Raw genomic sequence first — 22,265 nt, 5'->3', positions numbered from 1 at the left:
AGGCTGAGAAAGACAGATTTTTAATCAATAAGGAAATCAAGGATTATGGGGAAAAGGCAGAAAAGTGGAGTTGAGGATTATCAGATCAGCCATGATCTCATTGAATGGTGGAGCAGACTTGATGGGCCAAATGACCTACTTCTGCTCCTATGTCTTTTGGCCTTATGGTCTAACACGGAATCTATAAGTTGCTGTCAGTGATTCTAGACTTCTCCATAGGGTGTGCTGTTGAAGCCTCCGCAGGTGGAAATCAATTAGGAACCACTATTCTGACAAGAACTTGCCCTTTTACTCAGTATTATGGTTTTAAAAACTTTTGAAACAGTTAGACCTTGTAAATCATGAGCACCTACTACTGCTGAAGTATCTCTCTGGCCTTAAAGGACAAATTTCATATTTATGAAAAGTCAAACTTTTTCCATTATAACAATTCCAGATTTTTAATATTAAAAAATGTTAATGATATTTCAGCTTCTAATGAGTATGCCGAAAGATTTATTTTGCTCACTGTAAAATTTAAAAAATTGAAGGATAATCAGTGCATTTCGCTTCCCGGGTTTGTAGTCTATGAGAATTCTTTAACGTGATTCGCCGCTCCTTCCCTTTGATGACATCACTGCTGCTGGACGCCTTGACTTGGCATCAGATACAAATTAACATCAGGAAAGGTGAAATCTTTGGCAAAAAGATTTCCAGATCTTTGTGGAACGTTCTGTTCAAGGTCAGCAGCGCGCGATATTATTTTGTCGCAGACTGCAAAATACAGGCCCATGTGCCAGAGTTAAAATCCACAAATGTGGTTAGCCACTGCAAATTTATTAAGCAATAAATAATAGCTTTTTGATGGGAAATGCAATCACTATATACTGCAACTAATTTTATGCTGTTAATAATGAAGCACTTCTCATGCCAATAAGGTTACTAATGTGTATGTCCTACCTTTGTGCTATGGATTTTGCCTTTCCTGATGTTAATTTGTATGTGATGCCAAGTAAAGATGTAAAGGTATCCAGGACTAGTGATGTCTTCAAGCAGGGTAAGCAGCCAATTTCACAATTCCAATGATATTCCTTGAAAAAAAATTTCCACTAACAAGATGCTACCATCAGTCCAAAAAGATGTTCTGTCTATCACACAATTGAGCAATGTCGTGTACGAATTTCAGGGTGACGGTGCAGTGACAGGTACACAGGCCACATGTCCCAATGCTTGGCTGATCAAATCAAACAGCATGTGCCTTCAGTTGTTCATAATAGGCAGAGCACAGCCTGAATTCAACGCTTCTGCGCTTTCAAAACCCAAAACAAAATGTCTACTCTTAGATGTGATTCTGTAATTGGGCAGCACTTTCTGAAAAATCCTGAGTGTGCCATTAGATCCACTAACAAGAAGAAGTGACATACATTCATACTCAAAGACCCGTTCTCTGTGAACAAAGGAATATGTACAAGCCTTTACATTTTTTGAGTTAATCGGACCTTGAAGAGCCTTTCGTTTCTCACTGCTTTCTCCATGGCAATGCCTTGGCCAGAGTTGACTTCCCAACCGATTAGTACCCTTTCCTCCTGTGGTATAAATTGTGGTGATAGTTTGTAATTTTGCATTCTTGTGCTTGTCCAGCAGAGTGCAAGATGAAAAGCTTCGGCAACATGTCTCTCTTTTCAGCAATATTCAAAATAAACATTTCAAACAAATTTATAAGTAAAATCATTCCATACTGCTTACAAAAGTCAATGAATCACCCATGGCAATTCTTTTAAAGCCCATTTTCCATGTACCTTTGTCTGTCCTAGTGTTCCTACACAGTGCTACCTCAGTGGTTGCAACCTGGCTGCTGACTTTCAGTGGAAATAATTTTTTAAAAACTCAGATGTCTCATGGAAAACACTTGTGCTGCAATGAAAGAAGAGACATTGGCTATCAGATGCTGCTGCATCATGGTTTGGTCCACAGGATCTGGCCACCAATTTCACACTAGAAAAAATTGGCTCCAAGTTCTATGGAAATCCCAGTGCCAAGTTAGTGGCAGACTCCTCTAGCCTTGGACTGCCTGACCAGTTTGCCCTTCTTTGGTGTCCAAAAGGGGAGAGGCACATCAGTAAGGTTGTGATGGGGGGGGGTGGGGGGAGGTGGAATAACAGCTGCATTTCTACACCATCTGCAGCTTGTAAAATAGAAGGGGGGAGGTAAGATATAAGGAGGATTAGATATGAGGACATTGTCATCCTGGATGGTTTCACCCCTGCTGCTGGCCACAGCCTCAATAGTTGATTGATTTGATAAGGTGCCACATCAAAGATTATTACAGAAAATAAAAGCGCGTGGTGTAGGGGGTAACGTATTAGCATGGACAGAAGATTGGCTGACTTGCAGACAGCATAAAATTTGCATAAATGGGTCTTTTTCAGGTTGGCAGGATGTGACGTGGAGTCCTACAGGGGTCTGTACTGGGGCCTCAACTTTTTATGATTTACATCAATGACTTAGATGAGGGGAGTGAAGACATGGTAGCTAAATTTGCAGATGACACAAAGTTAGGTAACAAAGAGGACATGAGAAGGTTGCAGATGGATATAGATAGGTTGAGTGAGTGGGCAAAGATCTGGCAAATGGAATTTAATGTGGGAAAAAGTGAAGTTGTTCTCTTTAGCAGGAAGAAAAAAAAAGCAGAGTATTACTTAGTTGGAGAACGACTGCATAATTCTGAGGTGCAGAGGGATCTAGGCTTTCTAGTACATGAGTCACAAAAAGTTAGTATGCAGGTACAGCAAGTAATTTAGAAGACTAATGGAATGCTATCCTTTATTACGAGAGGGATTGAACACAAAAGTAAGGATGTTATGCTTCATTTACACAGGGCATTGGTGAGACCGCACCTCGAATACTGTGTGCAGTTTTGGTCTCCATATTTAAGGAAGGATGTAAATGGAGGCGGTTCAAAGGAGGTTTACTAGATTGATGCCTGGAATGAGTAGGTTATCTTATGAGAAAAGGTTGGGCTTGTTTCCACTGGAGTGTAGAAGAATGAATGGGTGGTTTGATTGAAGTATACAAGATACTGAACAGCCTTGACAAGGTGGACTTCAAAATGATATGTCATCTTGTGGGTGAGTCCAGAACTAGCAAGCACTGTTTTAAAATTAGGGGTTGCCCTTTTAGGACAGAGATGAGGGGAATTTTTTTTCTCTCAGAGGGTTGTGGGACTTTGGAACTCTCTGCCTCAGGAGGTAGTGGAGGCAGGGTCACTGAATATTTTCAAGGCAGAGGTAGATAGATTCTTGTTCGGGAAGGAAATCCAAGGGCATCGGGGTTAGACGGGAATGTGGAAATCGAAACACAAGAAAATCAGCCATGATCTTATTGAATGATGGAGCAGGTTCGAGGGGCCAAATGGTCTACTCCTGTTCCTATTTCTTATGTTCATATAGTGGGCATCCCAATAAGGGCCACTGTCTCCTCCACATAGGTAAGGATGGGCAAGTACACCTGTCCCTTCTGGTTAGCTCCTGTTTCCTCTGGTTGTGCATCTTGTCCTGAAAGAGAGGGAAGTGGGTCAGTGAGTGATATACAATTTGTTTATCTAATGTGACCTTCATGGTTGAATAGCTGACATTGTGTGATGTGGGAGTGCAGCTTGCTAAATGTGTGAAGGTGTGCTGTAGCATATGAATGTGAGGTATGAATCTTTGTTGATGGATATCATTGGTAGTTGTGCGATGTCGTGGGGTACATTGAACAGTATCTGAGGCTAGTGATGCAGTTTGTAGGATATGGCATTTGATGATGTGTTTACTGATCTTGACCACTCATGCGAAGTCATTAAACTTCTTGCGATACTGCATCCAGGTCCTCAAGCCTCGACTCCTGCTGTTGACCTCTAGGACATCTACTCCCACTGCCTCTGAATACATGTCTGGATATCCCCTTGCGGATACTGGACATCAATTTTCCATTGCACTTCCTCCACCATGGCCTCCAGTGCAGTGTTCAAAAACCTTGGAGCCCACCCTCTCATATATTGTACCATTCTTCTGTCTTTCTCAAGTCAGATTCAACTCCCACTGCACTGCCAGCACCTGTTCTGTTGCATTGTGTGCTTCCCTTTTAAAAGGTGTAGGCTAGCTTTAACTGATGCTAGTCACTCATGATATTGGCATCCTGTTCAGGCATCCAGCCAATCAACAGCATGGTTAGTACTTCCTGGACACCAAATCATTTAAAACAGCAGGCAGCTCAAGCATCACAATCCCTGCACCCTGTTTAGACGGCTATCAAATTTAGTCTGGTATAACTTTTAGTGAACAAAGACACAGTCTGTCTGTACTAATTAAGTGGATAATTAGAGGATTGACTAATCTGCCATTTTTATTTTGCCTGTAGATGTGTATGCGATACTCGGCATATTAAATTAAATTTTAATGAAATTAGAACCTGTCTAACAATCCACAGCAGGAGAATAAGGCCATTCACTGGAGATTTTTTCTTCAACACAGGTCAGTCTTCCTTTTGAAAGCATGTTGATATACTTGTGCCAGTAGCTTAAGTGATTGAAGAATGCATGACTTCAATGACAAGGTCTTTATAGTTTTAGTATGATGGGCTGCCTGTTTCTCAAACTAAAATTATGTTTTTCTTCAATAGGAGGAGTTTTTATAGTTCTCATGCTCTGCCTTAAAGGAGTAGTGGGAAAACTGGCCACTGGTCCGCTCGCCTCTCAAATCATCTAAATACAAACCAGAGGTAGGACTTGGTACTTTTATCCTATCTGACCTTCCTCAGTAAATGAAACCAATCCTGGAGACCACGTTGACCACGACATATATTACTTAGCACCTACCTCTTGTATGACAAGATCTCTGCCCCAGTTCAGCTCTCTTTTGAAGGAAACAGCAAGTCAGCAAACTGTCAATATGTTCATTTATCTACTATTTTCTGAGAAAAGAATCACTTAACATCTAATGCAGTTTCACCCCTGTGCAAGTTATAAACATCACTCCAGTTGTCCCTTAACAATTTAATTGAAATTATTTGTTAAGGTGAACGTAGACTTCTAGAGGCTGCACTCAAATCACCGAGTCTTCACTCTTCTAAAGACTACATGCTCAGCTTTTATGCTTAGCTGAGTAACAAAGGTATTTTGAACTTGAAATCAATCTTGGGGCCTATATTTGAAACTCTTCCAAACCCTCAATATCAAAGGCCAGACGAAAGGACCAAAAGTGGACACTATTCTTAAGGAGGCCTAACCAAGGTCTTGTAAGGGAACAAAATATAACCATGTATAAATAGATAAATAATAGATCTACTCACTGTTCCATCAAGTCTGTCCCATATAGTGGGGTGCATGTCCATATGGATCATGTTACAGACACACCCTACACACTTGGAACCATGTAATCTACTTGTAGAGGCAATAAAACAGAAAAACCCAGGACAATTAGAGGACAGAAAAAGTGGAAAATTCCTCTTTGATCTCTTTAAGGGATTAAAACTAGCGCATGAGACCACTTTGACCCTGATTTGTGCTACAAGATGTGTGCCTATTGTACAAGATGACATCTGCCTCAACCAGAAATAGGTTCAGCTTTCTCTTAAGCAATACAGCAAATCAGTGTACACTGCACAAGCCAAAAACTTGTGCCACAGGTCTACCATTCACTGAGAAAAGAAGACTAGTCTAACACCCAACCTAGTTCTGCCCTCACATAATCTAAGGGTGATCCTTGGATCCCTCCCTAATCTTTCCAGTTAAGGTTTGTCCACATAAACACAATCTAGTCCCTTTATTATTTTATAAACCTCAATCAACTCATCCATGAGTCTACACTTCTCTAAAGGTGATACTCTTACCTGTTTCAGTGTCTTCAATTTTGTGGGCCTCAGTTCAACTTATTGCTGATAGTTGAGAAGTCTTCAAGAGTAAAGATTGATGCAAAATAATTAAAGATTCTATCGTACCCTGCAAATCTAATCAAATCTATCTTGGGAACTCTTCAGTGAATTTATACAGTCTTTAACAGTCCTCCAACTTCTATGTAGAAAGGATTTTTCCATTGCTATTGCAACTATCCACTATCCTCCACTGCTCTTTTAGCTCTGATAGCTGCTTTTAGTTCCTTGAATTGTGCATAATAATACATTTCAGTGTTTTTCTGAGAATTATGTTCTTACAATCTGTGAAAAGATTTTTAAGACTAATTTGCCCATGCACATGATCTTTCAGCCTCCGGACCAGCTATTGAAGACCTCTGGGAGGACTAGGCAGTGCATCACCCTCCCATTATCCTAATTAGTCAACGCCAGACAGCTTGGGAATTTGCAGCAGTGCCTGGCTTTGCTTACATCCAGGGAATCATAAGCTGCACAGCATGCCTTAAAGGGTACTGGAAAACTGACAAGTTGTATCCATCACCGGGGTTACATCTTTATTGGTTTCCATTCACAGAAACGGGGTCATGCAAAACAACTGGCCCCAAGTCTAAACCAACTTATCTGCAATTCCCACCATGAAAGCATAAACTGAGAGCCAGTTTAGAGACAACAGACCAAATGGCCTCCTTCTGTGCTTCAACTGTGCTATGATTCCCATGCAGGGCACTATTATGACACAGCCGGTGGTAAAGACTAAGGTGTTCAAATCCCAGAGGGAAACTTGAAACAACTGTCATAATCCATTCTTGCAATTTGTAAGTTTGAGATGCAAACTTTGAATTCAGTAGGAATAAGATCACCCAGTCTCATGGTTTTTATATAAAACTAAAGTAAACATTTATTAATTTAACAACAAATTAAACACATACACATGGCTACAAATTACTACTATAATAACATTTAACAAATCCACAAATTAATCACCCCCAGGTAAACCTCCATTAAGGCAACAGTAACCCATAGACTTTAAATAGACACCAGACAAAGCACATTTGACCTTACAAATTCCAAATGAGGTTCCTTTGCAAGTTGGTTGTAGGCATACAAGCTGGTTAGGTATTAAATGCCTCAACCTACACACACAAGCTCCTTTCATTATATAGCTAGCTTTCCCTTTGAATGTAAATTTTCCATTGCATCACTAGGTCTTTTGAACTTCAGCTCTTCTCACACTTTCATAGCACCAATTTTATTAGCAAGATGAAAAAATAAACACATTGTTTGGCTTCTTCTATCTAGGTACAAGATTTTGCCCACAGTCTTGAATGGTTTATTCAACAAACGAACACTTTACCTTACTGTTCTCCCTACTGTTCACCCAATTAACATCTCAAAGCTACTATACATCAAAGCGCCCAGACTAGCAGGCTTTAATCCAATTAAGACACACAGACACAGCTAGACACAGACCCCCACTAGAATTCTATTAAAAAATTAATTTCCAATAACGATATACACATTAATATCTCTTCATAACAGGCACAGCAACATTCAGGAATTGCAGGAAATCAGGGAAGCTGGGAGCAGAATTGAAAATAACATAAGAATAGAAGAAAGAGAAGCAGGGGGAAAATCATTAGGCTCATTGAGCCTGCTCCATCATTCAATACAATCATGACTGATTTCAGACTTCAACTCACTTTCCCACTTGTTGCCCAGGTCCATACAAAATTAAAAATCTGTCCATCCCAGCCTTAAATATATTCACCAATGGAGAATCCGCAACCCTCTGGGGTAGAGAATTCAAAAGATTCACAACCTTTTGAGTGAAATAATTTCTCCTCATCGCAGAGCAAAATGTATGGCCCCTTATCCTGAGATTGTGCCTTTGTTTTTTAGATTCCCTGACCAGCTGAAAAAAAATCTCTCAATGTCTACCCTATCAAGAATCTTGTATGCTTCAATGAGATCACCTCTCATTCTTCTAAACTCTGCTGAATATAGGCCCAATTTACTCAGCTTTTCATCATAGGTCAACCCTCTCATCCCAGGACCAATCTAGTGAATTGCACTACCTCCAAGCAAGTGTATCCTTCCTTAAATATATGGAGACAAAATTTCACTCATTATTCCAGATGTAGTCTCACCAAAGCTGTGTACAACTGTAGCAAGACTTCTTTATTCCTGTGCGCCAATCTCCTTACAATAAAGGCCATCATGCTATTTGCTTTCCTAATTGCTTGCAGTACCTACACTGCTAATTTTCTGCATTCCTTGTTGAGCATACCCAAGTCTCTCTAAACACCAATACTTACAAGTCTCACACCTTTCAAGAAATATTCTGCTTTTCTACTCATGACTAAAGTGAATAACCTCACAGTTAACCACATTATACTCCATCTGCTATTAACTGCCCACTCTGTTATCTCGCTGCTCACTCACTTAACCTGTCTGTGGCCAGAATTTTTCGCTCGGCGAGCTGGCATGTGTCCAACATGCTTCAGCGTAAAATGACCCACGATGACATCAGATGAACAACTCAACATCATTGCGCACTCGTGACATATTTCGGTCGGCGGGCGTACACAGGAGTCAGCAGCGTGCCTGCCAACCATTAACAGGCCTATTAAGGGCATTAAAGTAATAATTAAATGCAATTTTTCGCTGCCCGTCCAACCTTACCATTGGCGGGCAGGCGAATCGGCCAGGCGGTCTTTGGATTTTTTATGAAACATCTCCATGGGAGGGATGAATTTTCCAACAGGAATTAGAAATAAAATAAAAATGTTGAAATCTCATTTATAACATGTCCCTGTTCATGCAACAGAGTCACATGAGGGGACATGTTTTTAACATTTTTAAATTCTTTATTTATGTTTTTAAAAATCTTCAGCTCCCTGAGGTAGCTCTGTGCCTTCAGGGAGCTTTCAGTGTTATGCACCCGTGCGTATGTGCAAAGGCACAACTTGCCCACCTCCTGCCCCCACCCTGGCGGCACTCAGTGTTGCAGCGCATGATTTACGCTGGCTGGCCATTAATTGGACAGACAGCATGAAATCACGGTTGGGGCCCAATCGCAGGGGGCAGTCAGTTTCGCAACCGTTCCTGGGCCCACCTGCCCGATGTGCTAAAAATCCTGCCCTATGTTTCTTTGCAGCCTCTTTGTATCCTTCTCAAAGCTTACATTTCCACCTAAAAGGTAATTTAATGTGCCTCATGCCATCAACATAGTTTAACAGAAATATTCAAATATAATGTCTGGATTGATGTTGACTCTTGAAGATATGAACTATGAAGTAGGAGAAAGGAATAAGAAATAAATATGAAAGCGAGCCCATAAAAAATACTGCTAAAAGTAATTTCAGCTGTGCCAATTAAAACAATTTGGATGTTGTTCATAATTACAATCATTGTCATATTAACCCTGCTTGAAAATCATAGAATCGTTCAGCCAATTATGCTTGTGCTGGCACTTTGAAATAGCTATGGAATTAATCCCACTCCTCTCATCTTTCTCCAAGCCCTGCAAATTCAACATGTGTACAATTCAGAGCCTCTCTTCTGGTAGAGGCCTCAAGTTTCTGGTTCTTGAAGAACATTAGTTGGGCAGCTCAAGGTCTGGCACAAAGGGAGGGCATTGCATGGCACAAGCTCCACTGATTTGTACCTGAATATTACAGCGTGATCAACAACCAGCGTAGGACCCAATAAATTTGCATTGTAAGAAACTATCCTGTCACAGGATTCTGTGCCTTCTAGCTGCAAATACATTTAACTTTGAAAACGTTTTATGGTCTTTTCTGAGCAGTCTCCAATAATTTCTTTAAGAACCACTGGCCACTGGGTCACTCAAAAACCTGACATATGCACATGAATCTTAGAACTGTGTCCCATAGTAAGTGCAGTGGTTGAACTCTGTTGGATCAGACCAAGTGTTCCCTCTAAATTCTTTCCACCAAATTCTGCTACTTGCCAAAAACATGCACATAAAATTCAGCATGCAGTCCATGCGGTGTTTTGTACAACTGAGTGGTTTGCTAGGCCATTTCAGAGGACAGTTAAGAGTCAAAAACATCGTTCTGGGACAAAAAGTCAGGCATAGGGTAAGGGTGGCAGGTCTACTTCCTTAAAAGGAAGGACACAAGCGAACCCGTTAAAATTATATAACAATCCAACAGCTTCATGGTCTCTTTTACTGACACCAACTTTTGTTTCCAGATATTTTAAAATGAATTCAAATTCCCACTCTGCCACGGTGGAATTCTGTCCTTCATTCCAGAACAGAAAGTAGATATTAAGTAACCTCACCTTATCAGCACCAAAAGACTTCTACTTCCATGTAATATTCCAATGAATACAGGAAACATTGTAAGTTGAGTTATTAAAATGAGTAAAAACCACAACATTTTCTTTAAAGAGTAAGATAGATACTTTTTGGGCAGGTAGTGTAGCAATTCCACTTTTTGTTCAAAAAAAGAGTCTTTATAAAAATTATGAATCAATGGAAGAATGAATCCTGTCTGGGCAATTAGCACCTATCATCACTTCTGCTTGTTGCTGTTGGTGAATTCAGCCTAGGTAGCAAATTAGATGATGAATTTGAGAGAAAGGCTTAATTTTTTTTTGAAAAATATACCTTATTCTTATTGAAAAATATCTGGAAGAACATTATAAACATGTCAAAATCACCATCACAAAAGTACAATCAGATTCAACTTTTGCACATGGATCACGAGGTGCATCAATACAATCAATGAATATTACAATCATTTCAATATGGTTAGACAATGGTATTGGAGTTATCAACATACATCATGTTGCACTCTGAGGTGCTTCAATACAATTATAATACAACTATTATTCAATGCATACATTCATTTTGAGCTGTACAGCCTGAGAGGCTCTAAACAATTCCCAGCCAATCGGTGCGCTATGGCAGAAAGGTCTCAGACAGTGATCTTTCCCCATTGCGCCTTTGTGGCGGCTGCCCCAAGCTTTAGTGCATCCCTCAGCAAGTAGTCCTGGACCTTGGAATGTGCCAGTCTGCAACACTCGGTTGGGGACAACTATTTGTGTTGGATGACCAACAAGTTTCGGGCAGACCAAAGAGCATCTTTCACCGAGTTGATGATCCTCCAGCTGCAGTTGATGTTTGTCTCGGTGTGTGTCCCTGGGGACAGCCCATAGAGCACAGAGTCCTGTGTCACAGAACTGCTCGGAGTGAACCTCGACAGAAACCACTGCATCTCTCTCCAGACCTTTACAAAGGTACAATCCACAAGGAGATGAACAACGGTCTCGTCCCCATCACAGCCACCTCGAGGGTAACGTGCAGAGGGGTGGTGAGACTCCTGACGTGTTGGAAGGATCTGACGGGGAGGGCTTTTCTCACCACCAGCCAAGCTACATCTTGGTGCTTGTTGGAAAGTTCTGGTGATGAGGCATTCTGTCAAATGACTTTGACAGTCTGTTAGGGGAAACATCCGACAGGATCCACCCTCTCCTTTTCCCATAGGGCTTCTAAGACGTTACGTGCCGACCACTGCCTGATGGACATGTGGTCAAAGGTGTTTCTCTGCATAAATTTTTCCACGAGTGACAGGTGGTACAGCACGGTCCAACTACTTGGAACGTTCCGCGGTAGCGTGGCCAGACCCATCCTTTGCAATACCGGGGACAGGTAGAACCTCAGCACGTTGTGACACTTGGTGTTTGTGTACAGAGGGTCTACGCACAGCTTGATGCGGCTGCACGCAAAGGTGGCCATCAGTATGAGGGCGATGTTGGGCACATTTTTCCCCCCCTTATCTAGAGGCTTGTACATCACGTCCCTGTGGACACGATTCATTTTCGACTTCCAGATAAAGCGAAAGATGGCTCGGGTGATCGCCATCGCGCAGGAGTATGGAATGGGCCAGACCTGCGCCACGTACAGCAACAGCGAGAGTGCCTCACACCTGATGACCAGGTTCTTACCCGCAATGGAGAGGGAGCGTCGCTCCCACATGCCCAGGTTTCTTTGCACCATAAACACTCGCTCCTTCCAGTTTCTAACACATGCACCGGTCCTTCCGAACCATATCCCCAGTACCTTCAGACCTCAGCCCTGACGGTGAAGGGGACAAAGGATCAGACAGCCCAGTTCCCAAAGAACATGGCCTCGCTCTTCCACGATTTACCTTGGTTCCCGAGGCCAGTTTGAACTGGTCGCAGATGTGGATCAGTTTGCACACAGACAGCGGATCTGAGCAGAAGACGGCGACATCGTCCATGTACAGGGAGGATTTGACCTGAGAGCCTTCACTGCCTGGGATCATCACTCCTCTTATGCCCGGGTCCTTCCTGATGGACTCAGCAAAGGGTTCTATGCAACACACAAAAAGGACAGGGGAGAGAAGGCAGCCCTGCCTGACTCCAAATTTAATAAGAAAGCTATCTGATTCCCACCCATTGATTGAGACTGCACTACTGATGTTAGTGTACAGCAATTGGATCCAATTGCAAATTCCCTCCCCAAACCCCATTTTGGAGAGCACATCCACCATGTAGGTGTGCAATATTCTATCAAAGGCCTTCTCCTGATCCAGCCTGATGAGGCAGGTATCCACACCCCTGTCCTGTACATAGGCAATTGTAGCCCTGAGTAGCGCGAGGCTGTCAGAGATCTTCCTGCCGGGCACAGCGCAGGTCTGGTCAGGGTGGATCACCAATTCCAGAGTGGACTTGACCCGATTGGCGATGACCTTGGACAGAATCTTATAGTCCACATTCAACAGTGAAATGGGTCACCAATTTCTAATTTCCTCCCTGTCCCCCTTGTGCTTGTAGATGAGGGTGATGATGCCTTTCCTCGTGGATTCTGACATGCTGCCAGCCAGAAGCATACTCTCGTACACTTCTATCAGGTCTGGGCCAATCCTGTCCCACAGAGTAGAATACAACTCAGCCGGCAAGCCATCACTTCCAGGAGTTTTACTCTTCTCGAAGGACTCAAGGGCCTTAGTCAGTTTGTCAGGAGTTAACGGTTTGTCCAGGCTCTCCCGTGTACTGTCGTCTAAGACCTCCATGATAGAGGACAGGAAGGATTGGGAGGCTGTGCTGTCTGTGGGCTTCACGTCATAAAATCCGGCATAAAAGGATTTGCTGATTCTCAAAATGTCGGACTGTGATGACTTTACTGAGTCGTCTTCTTCCTTCAGGCTACTGATCACAGAGCTCTCTCTGTGTATCTTTTGGAAGAAATGTGAGCATGTCTCATCCTGCTCCACGGAGCGGACTCTGGAATGGAAGATGACCTTAGAGGCCTCCGAGGCAAAGAGCGAGGCTTGCTGGCTCTTCAGCTCTTGGAATTCCTCCTTGACATCGACCCCCATCGACTGCAGGCGCAGCAGGTTCTGCATGTTTTTCTGGAGTTGGGACATTTCTCTCTGTTCCTTTCTAGCTCTCTGGACGCCTTTGAGGATGAAAAACCTCTTCATGTTTCCCTTGATCGCTTCCCATCAGTGTGTCAGGGACTCAAAGAGGGGTTTCACGGTTCTCCAACCTTTGTAATCCCTCTTGAGCTCCTCAATGTTCTCTGAGGTCAGCAGTTGCACATTTAGCTTCCTTGCCCCCCTGCCAACCCTCTGGTCTTCCTCTAAGTGGCAATCAGCCAGTAGGAGGCAGTGGTCAGAGAAGAATACCGGCTTGACGTCAGTGGATCTGAATGCGAACGCACGGGACAAAAACAGGAAGTCTATCCTGGAATGGATGGACCCGTCTGGCCGTGACCAGGTGTATCTACGCAGGGTTGCTGAAGATGTCGTGCGGCTTGGCATCCTTCACTGTTTCCATCAGAGATCTGGATGTAGCGTCCAATCTGCTGTCGGCCCCACCGGATCATCCAGCCACATCGATGATGCAGCTGAAGTCACCGCCCAGAATGACCGGCCTGGAGGTCGCCAGCAGCAGTGGGAGCTGCTGAAAGACCGCCAGCCGCTCGCCCTTTTGTGCTGGGGTGAACACATTAATTAACTGGAGTGGAGTATTCTTGTACATTACATCTGCTAGGAGGAGGCGCCCGCCCACCACCTCCTTAACCTGGGAGACGGTGAAGTTGCCTCCCCGCAGCAGGACACCCAGGCCGGAGGAACGAGAGTCGTTTCCTCCCGACCTGATCGATGGCCCATGGGACCACCATCGTGACCATTGCCTGTAGGAGCTGAGGTGTGGAATTGCACACTCCTGCAGAAACAACAGGTCAGCTTTGACCTTGGCAAGGTAGTCCAAGGTCGCAACACATCGCGTAGTAGATTTAATGCTATGCACATTTATGGATACAATCTTTACACCCATTTTAAAGCATTTAGTCTCTTACCAAACCTGTTGTCTTTGAGAGTTGGTCTGCTCCTGCATACCCGTAGTGTTCACAAATTGCCTCACTTTGGATGGGCTGAGGAAACTGTCCTGAACCACCCCACTGGAGATGTTCCACTCAGGTGGCATCTGGGGGTTCATGCAAGGAACAAGATTTGAAATGTTCTCTGTTGGAGAAGTCTCTCCGATCCTCTCCCCCTCAGGGGCGTTGCTGCTCCCGGCTTCCCAGATTCCTGGGGTTGGGGTGCGCTGGCCTCTTCGAGTTGTGGGCAAAGTTGGGGTGCACTGCTCTCCTCATTGTCTCCAATGTTCTGGAGCTCGGGTGTCTCGTCCTCCAACTCCCTAGAGCTTTGCCGCTTCTTCTGTAGGTGCTGCCCTTGCCCTTCTTTGTCCGAAGAGCAGCTGCCCTTGTCATCCGTGTCAGATGGGAGATGCCTCTTGCCACTTGTCTGGGAAGTGGCTTGGTCCCTTCTTAGCTCGTTCTTCCTTTTCTCTTCACCAGCTGCCACTCCCCCTGCTGATTTTCCCCTGCTTCCTCCTACATTGATTCGCTCTCCTGAGGAGTGGGAGGTTCAGGGGGCAGTGCTGTTGATTGGCTGTCTGCTGCCTCAATATTTTCCTCCACCTTGTCTCTCTCTGTGCCCTCCTTTGTCCCATTGTTCTCACTGGGGACCTAGGCAGTTGGAGGGTTGCAAGGGTCCTTGGTAATAGTGACACGAAGCATTTCATCTGCTTCCCCCTCATTGGCTTTGGCTGCCTGTGCATAAGTGAGGCAGTGTTTGGGGCAGGTCCTGTAGAGGTGGCCTGCCTTGCCTCACAGGTTGCAGCACTTAGTCTGTTTGCAGCCCTTTGTCTGTTGCCCTTCCTGCTTGCAGTTCTTGCAGAGGGCGGTGCGGCAACTGGCCGCCACATAACCAGATTTGCCGCATGAGCAACAAAGTTTGGGCTGCCCAGTGTAGACAAGGTAGCCATGGCTTCCCCCGATAGCGAAGCTGGAAGGAGGGTGGAGGCTGGCTCCCTTACCATTGGCCTTTAGTGTGACCTTGATCTGGCGTTTGCTTGTCCAAATCCCGAAGCCATCTCTAACCTCGGTGCGGCTCCCAACCTTGTCGACGTACCTGGCGAGGAAGGTGAGCACATCGGCAGCAGGGACGTGGGGGGCTGTAGAGATGCACAGTCACCACACGGTCCTGTTGCAAAGGATCTTTATCTCCGGCTGGTCTCTCTTCTCCTCAAACACCTTCAGGAACTTGACGCAAGCTGCTACACTCCTGAAGGTCACGTCGAAATATCCAGCACTGGGGAAGTCTTGCAGGGAGTAGATCTCCGCAGCTTCAAATCCACATGACTCCCAAATAGGATCCGTTTGATGAAGAAGGCCCGATCCATGTGTGCTCGTCCTTCGCTGTCCTTCACCGCCACCCGACCCCATGGTATGGGGCTCGACTGTTTATAGCCACCGCTTCACAACTACACTTGATCTTAGCCAAAAGGCCGAGAAGCGATGCTTAACATGTCTAAGTACCTAATTAAAGCAATACAGTACAATTCAAAGGAAGTCATACTGAAACTGTATAGGGCATTATCTGAACCACACCTTGAATTCCAGTGATGAGAAGCAAAGAAATGCAAATCCTGGGTGCAGTTCAGAGAAAAACCAGTGACTCATTCAATGATTGTCAGTGCGTCAAAAATCTTTTCCCTAGTTTCCTTTTGTATTCTGGAGTAAATACCATCTACCACTGTCGATTAATTTGCATCAAGTCCTTTTACTATCCCTCCTTTGGCCTCTGCTACTGGGTTTCCAGCCTTACCCATACTAAAAGCATCAAAATAAATATCATCAATGGAGAATGTGAGGGAAACCCAGGCTATTTGATGTTCAGTACAGCAGGAAGGCTGAGGGATAAGGGGCTCTCACGGAAAAGCTAAGGATTTGAGAGTGCAATTAATAATGAAAAATTATTTCTAATGTATTCATGAAAGAAATAAGATTCATTCTAGAAGCATAAAGGGGAAGATTAGAAGAAATTTCCTGACGCAGAGTGATTGGAATACAAAATGCAAGGAAGTGGCCATTGTAGCTAAAGCAACCAATCATGACGTTTAATACAAAATTAGATAATATTTAATATTTATTGAAGTGCTTGTGGGAAAGTGGATTAGAATAGACAATTCATGCTGAAATTTTATAGCGCCTTATCATGTCTCTCAGAAACATCTCAAAATGTTTAACGTGCAAATGAATTAATTTGAAATGCAGTGAACATTATGTAGGTAAATAAAACAATTAACTATCTGTTTTGTTAATTTAGATAGATGTTCAAGATTCCATGCCACTATTTTGAAAAGTGAATAAGGAGTTTCTCCCCCAACCCATCACCCAATTAATCAAACAACAATGCTGCATCAACCATAACTACCAAAAATAGATTAACTGGTCGTTTAGCTCTTGGCAGTTTGTAAGATCTTTTGTGCACGAATGGCTGCTGTGCTCACCCCAAAAGGTAACCGCACTTCAAAATAATTTGTTGTATGCATCATTTTTTGAAGACAATCTTAAAATTCATTCTGTTCACCACAAATTATCTCCACTAACCATCCATTCCAGTAAAGTTATGATGCTGGCATTGATCCGATAAAATTGGAAATTACCCAGGTATGCCCTATTCAAAAAATACAGTGAATTATCATGCCATAAGCCTGATCCTAATCATCAAAGTGACGGAAAGAGTCATCGACAGTGCTATTAGGCTATATGTACTCATCTGGAACTATGAAACTTCAAATCTCTTCACAGCCTTGATCCAGATGCAAATAGATGAGGAGAGGTGGGTGTAACAATCCTCAACAACAGGACAGCATTTAACAGAACTTGGTAGTGAGGAGCTCAAGCAAAACTGGGATTAATGGGATTAAGGGAGATACGTATTCATTGCCTGACTGAGGAACAACCTGCATTTATATAGTGCTTTTAATGCAATAAAACATCCCAAGAAATATCACAAGAACATTTTATAATGCAAAATTTGGCACCAAGCTGCATAAGGGAATGTTAGGGGAGATGACCAAAACTTGGTTAAAGATGTAAGTTTTAAGGAGCATATTTAAAGACGAAACAGAGATCGAGGCAGATGGCTTTTGAGGAGTAATTTCAGAACTTAGGGCCTTAACAGCGGGTGAGATGGCCAGCAATGGTGAAGCAATTAAAATCAGAGATGCTGAAGAAGTCAGGGTTAGTGCAGTGTAGATATCTCAGATGGCTGTGGGACTGGAGGAGATCACGGAGATAGGGAGGTATAAAACCATGGAAAGATTTAAAAACAAGGATGAGAATTTTAAAAACTGATGCATTGCTTTACTGAGAGGCAATATAAATCTGCAAACACAAGGGTGATTGGTGAATGACGCTTGGTGCAAGTAAGGACACTGACAGCAGAACTTTGAATGACCTCAAGTTTACAGAGGGCAGGATCTTCAGGTTGGTGTGCATGGTCGGGCGTGCGTCCCGCGCGTCATTCTGATCATCAGTTCGGCGGGCACGCACCAGAGTCGGCTGAGCTCCCGCTGACCTGTCAAAGGCCTATTAAGGCTATTTAAACACCAATTAAAATATACTAACAGAGATGTCCGTCCAACCTTAAGGTTGGCGGGCAGGCAAAGATCCCATGCGGCCTTTGCATTTACCATGAAACCTCATCCACAGGCGGGATGAGGTTTCATGAAGCGTTTATAAATTGAATGAAAGCTTTTATTAAAGTTCATTAACATGTCCCAGCTCATGTGACACTGTCACATGAGGAGGCAAGTCTTAAAAATTTTTTCATTAAAATCTTTTAAATATCAAACTAATCTCCCTAAGGCAACTCTATGCCTCAGAGAGATTTCTGCGCTCTTCCGCATGCATGTGCGAAAGAGCGCAGGCCCCAACTCAGCCTACTCCACCCGCCTGCAGAGGGAGTGCTCAGCGCTTCTGAGTGCGCGTCACGCTGGGCAGGCCTTAATTGGCTCGCCCACGTAAAATGGCAGTGTGCAGCCAATCCTGGGCGGCGACCAGCTGCGCGCCCGCTCCCATCCAACACCCCCCAACAGGGAGAAAATTCTCCCTAGAGAGTAGCCAAGAGTCCTTTGGAATAGTCAAGTCTAGAGTTAAAAGCATGGATAAGCTGAGACAGGGCGAAGTTGGACAATGTTACGGAGGTGGAAATAGGCAGTGATAATGATGGCACAGATGTGTGATCAGAAGCTCATCTCCGGTTGAATATGACATCAAGGTTGTGAACAGTCTGGTTCAGCTTCAGAGAGTTGTCAGCGAGAGGAATGGAGTCAATGATTAGGGAACAGAGTTAGAGGAGGGACCAAAGACAATGGATTTGGTTATTCCAGTGTTTAATTGAAGGAACTTTCAGCTCACCCAGTGCTGGATATTGAACAAGCAGTCAAATAATTTAGAGGTGGCAAAGGACTCAAGAGATATGGTGGTGAAGTACGCTGGGTGTCATCAATGTACATATGAAAACTGACACTTTGCAGATGATGTTGCCAAAGGTTTTTGCATGTCAGAAATAGGAGGGGCCAAGGATAGATACTTGGGAGATACCAGAGCAGCGGGAACAGAAGGCGCTGCAGGCGATTCGCTGGCTTCTCTAATTCTGGACTGTCTGGATAAGATAGATAAGAATAGCACCAGGCGAGTGTTGGCCCACCCAACTGGACAATAGTGAGAGATGTTGGAGGGAGATGGTGTAGTTAACCATTTAAAAGCCGCAGACAGGCTGGCAAAGTTGAGGATGGTTATTTTACTTTTGTCACAGACACATGGGACATAATTTGTGACTTTGATAAGAGCCATTTTGGTACTATGGTGAAAGATAGGGCGGGAGAGCAGGCAAGAGTGTGAGTGCGTGTGAGAGAGCGAGTGTGTGTGACAGAGCGAGAGCAAGCCAGGGAGAGAAAGAAAGCGAGTCCGTGAAAGACTGAGAGATGAGTAAAAGGGAGAGGGTGTGAGGGAGAGGGTGTGTGTGAATGTGTGAGAGAGAGTGTGAGTATAAGTGAAAGAGTGTGAGTGTGAGTGAGAGGGTGTGAGAGAGAATGTGAGAGAGAGTGAGAGAGAAAGAGTGAGAGACAGTGTGAAAGAGAGTGTGAAAGAGAATGTGAGAGTGAAGAGAAAGTGCAAGAGAGAGTGTGAGACAATGTCAGAGAGTGAAAGTGTGAGAGAGTGAAGAGTGCGAGATAGTGTGAGAGAGAGTGTGAGAGAGTGTGTGAGGGAGAGTGAGAGAGAGTGAGAGAGAGAGTGAGAGAGAGAGTGAGAGAGAGAGTGAGGGATAGATAGTGTGAGATAGTGTGAGAGAGTGTGAGAGAGAGAGTATGTATGTATCTGGCTTACTCTCAGTCTGTGTTCTCACTCACCCTCTCCACCAACACATACACACACAGTGGGCGAGGGTGCATGAATTGGCACCCTGAGGCTGGGGGCAGAATTTTGCCCTTGGTTGGCAGGCGGGCCCCACCAGCTCGGCAGTGGGCAGGCAACTGAACTCCGCCGCCGAAGCAGGCCCCGCCGCCATCTCAGGGAGATTACTGACAGTGCTTCAAAGTGTCAAAATAGAAAAATAAAATAAATATTAACATGTCTCCCTCATGTGACAATGTCACACAATATGGGACATGTTAATAAATCTCACATAAAGATTTAAGATTTTTAAAATGGACATGAAACCTCATCCTGCCAGTGGATGAGGTTTCATGTTTTATCAGAAGCCGCAGCGGCTCTTGGCCTGCCCGCCAGCCTTAAGATTGGACGGGCAGGGCCATTAATTACCTTAATTACTCTGTCAATGGCCTCAGTTGGCCACTGACAGGTCGGCAGGCGGACAGCTGATTTCGCTGTCCGCCCGCCTTCCTGAATATTTAAATAGAGCAGGATGACATCGGGGGTTCCTCCCGATGTCATCCCGTGTCATTTTCCCTTCAGCGAGCAGGCCCCACCCCCAAATCGCCGACGGGAAAATTCAGGCCCGGGAGTGGGCCAGACACATACATTCTGACCCTCTCACACTTTAATGGTTAGCTTTGTTAATTACTCTTTTTAAATTATGAATTTATTGCTTTGACATTGCTATATTTTTGCTCAATTAGTTGTTTCTTTTCTTCATTCTCAACTTTTTCTTTGAAATTCATATTTAATGTTGTGCCAATCTTATTGTTCTGATATTTGTTCATTGGCCCCTTGAGTGAAGAAAAATAGAAATGTGCCCCCACTCCTCCCCGCAACCCCATGCAAGTAGGTTGGACAAGCCTGCTCTACACAGTTAAAGTAAATAAAATAAGCATGAATTAATCTTCCTTCAGAGGAAAATAAAGTTCTCAGCAATTCTTTCCCCTTTGTACCTAACAGCAATGGTTCTTTGCTAAGGTATAATTTCATGGGTTCCAGCTTTTTTCCAATATCTAATCCAAATAGCTATTCTTCATTTGTGAATCTGTGAACAAGATTTATGGGTATTATCTCAACAGTTGAATAGCCCACCAATGAAACTGAACTAAAACCCAATGCCTACATACACACATTCCAGTACAGGTTGCAGGGTAACTATAGCAACAAAGCTGTTGTGCTACTAATTGATTAGTTGTAAATTCCATCCATGATCTGGTGTGTACAGCTTGATGCTGCAGTCACTAACTAGGTCATCAGAAGAGGCAAAGTTATTTCAAAAGTGCAACTGATCTTGCTTGGATTTTAAACATCACATTACAATGTTCGAAGATGTATATGTCTTGCAAGAAAAGCTTCAGAAAAGCTACTTACAATTTGCTGAGTTGGGTAAAAACAGCTATTAATCAATATTTCTTCTAAGACATCTTGATCTGTTAAAAAGGAAACAATGACAAACAAGATCATGTGGATATGATGGTATAAAGTTTAGCAAGTCCAAAACAACTCATCTCACAATTCTGAAAGCAAAGCTAATTTTTTGATTTGCAATTTACTGTAATACATTTAGAAAGCCAACTCTTGGGGCTGGATTTTCATCTCCCAATGGATGTGTATGCTGAACATAGCTTTTTTTTTGCTGGAAAAGCACTTTTTCTCTGCCTTCCCAATCCCATGTCATTTTTGTGTGGCCTTTTCACAGGCTGAGAAGGCCTTGGATATATGCATTCACTTCTTTAAAGGTCGGCGTCCCCACTGAAGGACCAAAGGAAAACTGTATTTCTTCCCACATACAATTTCTATGTGCTGGTGTGGGTTTTGTAAGCCCTAAAAAAAACACTCCCTTGGAGAATTTGTGGCTACTGGGGGAAGTCTGCTGAAGAGTCAACAAAATTCTGAAAGGTGAGTGTAAAATGTTTTCATAGAATGGTTACAGCACAGGAGGAGGCCATTTGGCCTGTTGTGTCAGAGCTGCCCCTCTGAAGCAGCAATTCACCTACTGTCGCTCCCTTGCCTTTTCCCCATAGCCTTGAAAATCTTTCCTTTCCAGATAATGATCCAATTCTGTTTTGAAAGCCTAATTCCTTTGGGTTTAAGGTACAAAAAGACCCAGCTCCTCAGTGGCATTTGGCAAGGTGTGCTTACAGGTGTGAGTAAAGTCTAACAATTTACCTTAACAGTAGAGCTAAACAGGCTCAGTGCAAGCCTTGGGCTGCAAGACTGTTCAGCATTGGCAAATATTTCACATACACTGTCAATACAAAGTTGTACTTTGGTTTGTGAATCTGCTAAGGGTCCTTCCCCAACATCTCCCCCACCCCCCGACCCAAAATGGTGCATTCTGAAACATTCAAGGCAAACAGGCAACATAAATGAAGTGGTAGTGGCTGAGAAAGCGAAATTAGCACCCAAAACCTTCACAAATGGGGTAGCAGCAAGGAGGGAGGGAAAATACCCACGTGATTTGCTAACTTAGATCAAGAGGGTGGAAGTCATTCTGGTAGGGTTCTTCTCTGATTTGCCACACATAGAATTTTACACTAATGGCACATGTGAAATATTTACTGCTGTTGAATCCACATCAGTGTCTAAATGAGAGCCAACT

General features: G+C 43.7%; 1 protein-coding gene across 1 annotated transcript in view; it reads right to left on the bottom strand.

Moving 5' to 3' along the window:
* The window catches only part of LOC121275380 (putative methyltransferase NSUN7), a 156,981-nt gene that overhangs the window by 122,799 nt on the left and 11,917 nt on the right, over window positions 1-22,265 (bottom strand). Inside the window, exon 2 of the mRNA XM_041182918.1 lies at window positions 21,035-21,093. Coding sequence (XP_041038852.1) covers window positions 21,035-21,093 — 59 coding nt within the window. The remainder of the gene's footprint in view (window positions 1-21,034; window positions 21,094-22,265) is intronic.

This window comes from Carcharodon carcharias, chromosome 1 (assembly GCF_017639515.1).
Source record: "Carcharodon carcharias isolate sCarCar2 chromosome 1, sCarCar2.pri, whole genome shotgun sequence".
NCBI classification, from domain to species: Eukaryota; Metazoa; Chordata; class Chondrichthyes; order Lamniformes; family Lamnidae; genus Carcharodon; species Carcharodon carcharias.
The sequence above is the reverse complement of the archived record's forward strand: the minus strand, read 5'-3'. Positions and strand labels throughout refer to the sequence as shown.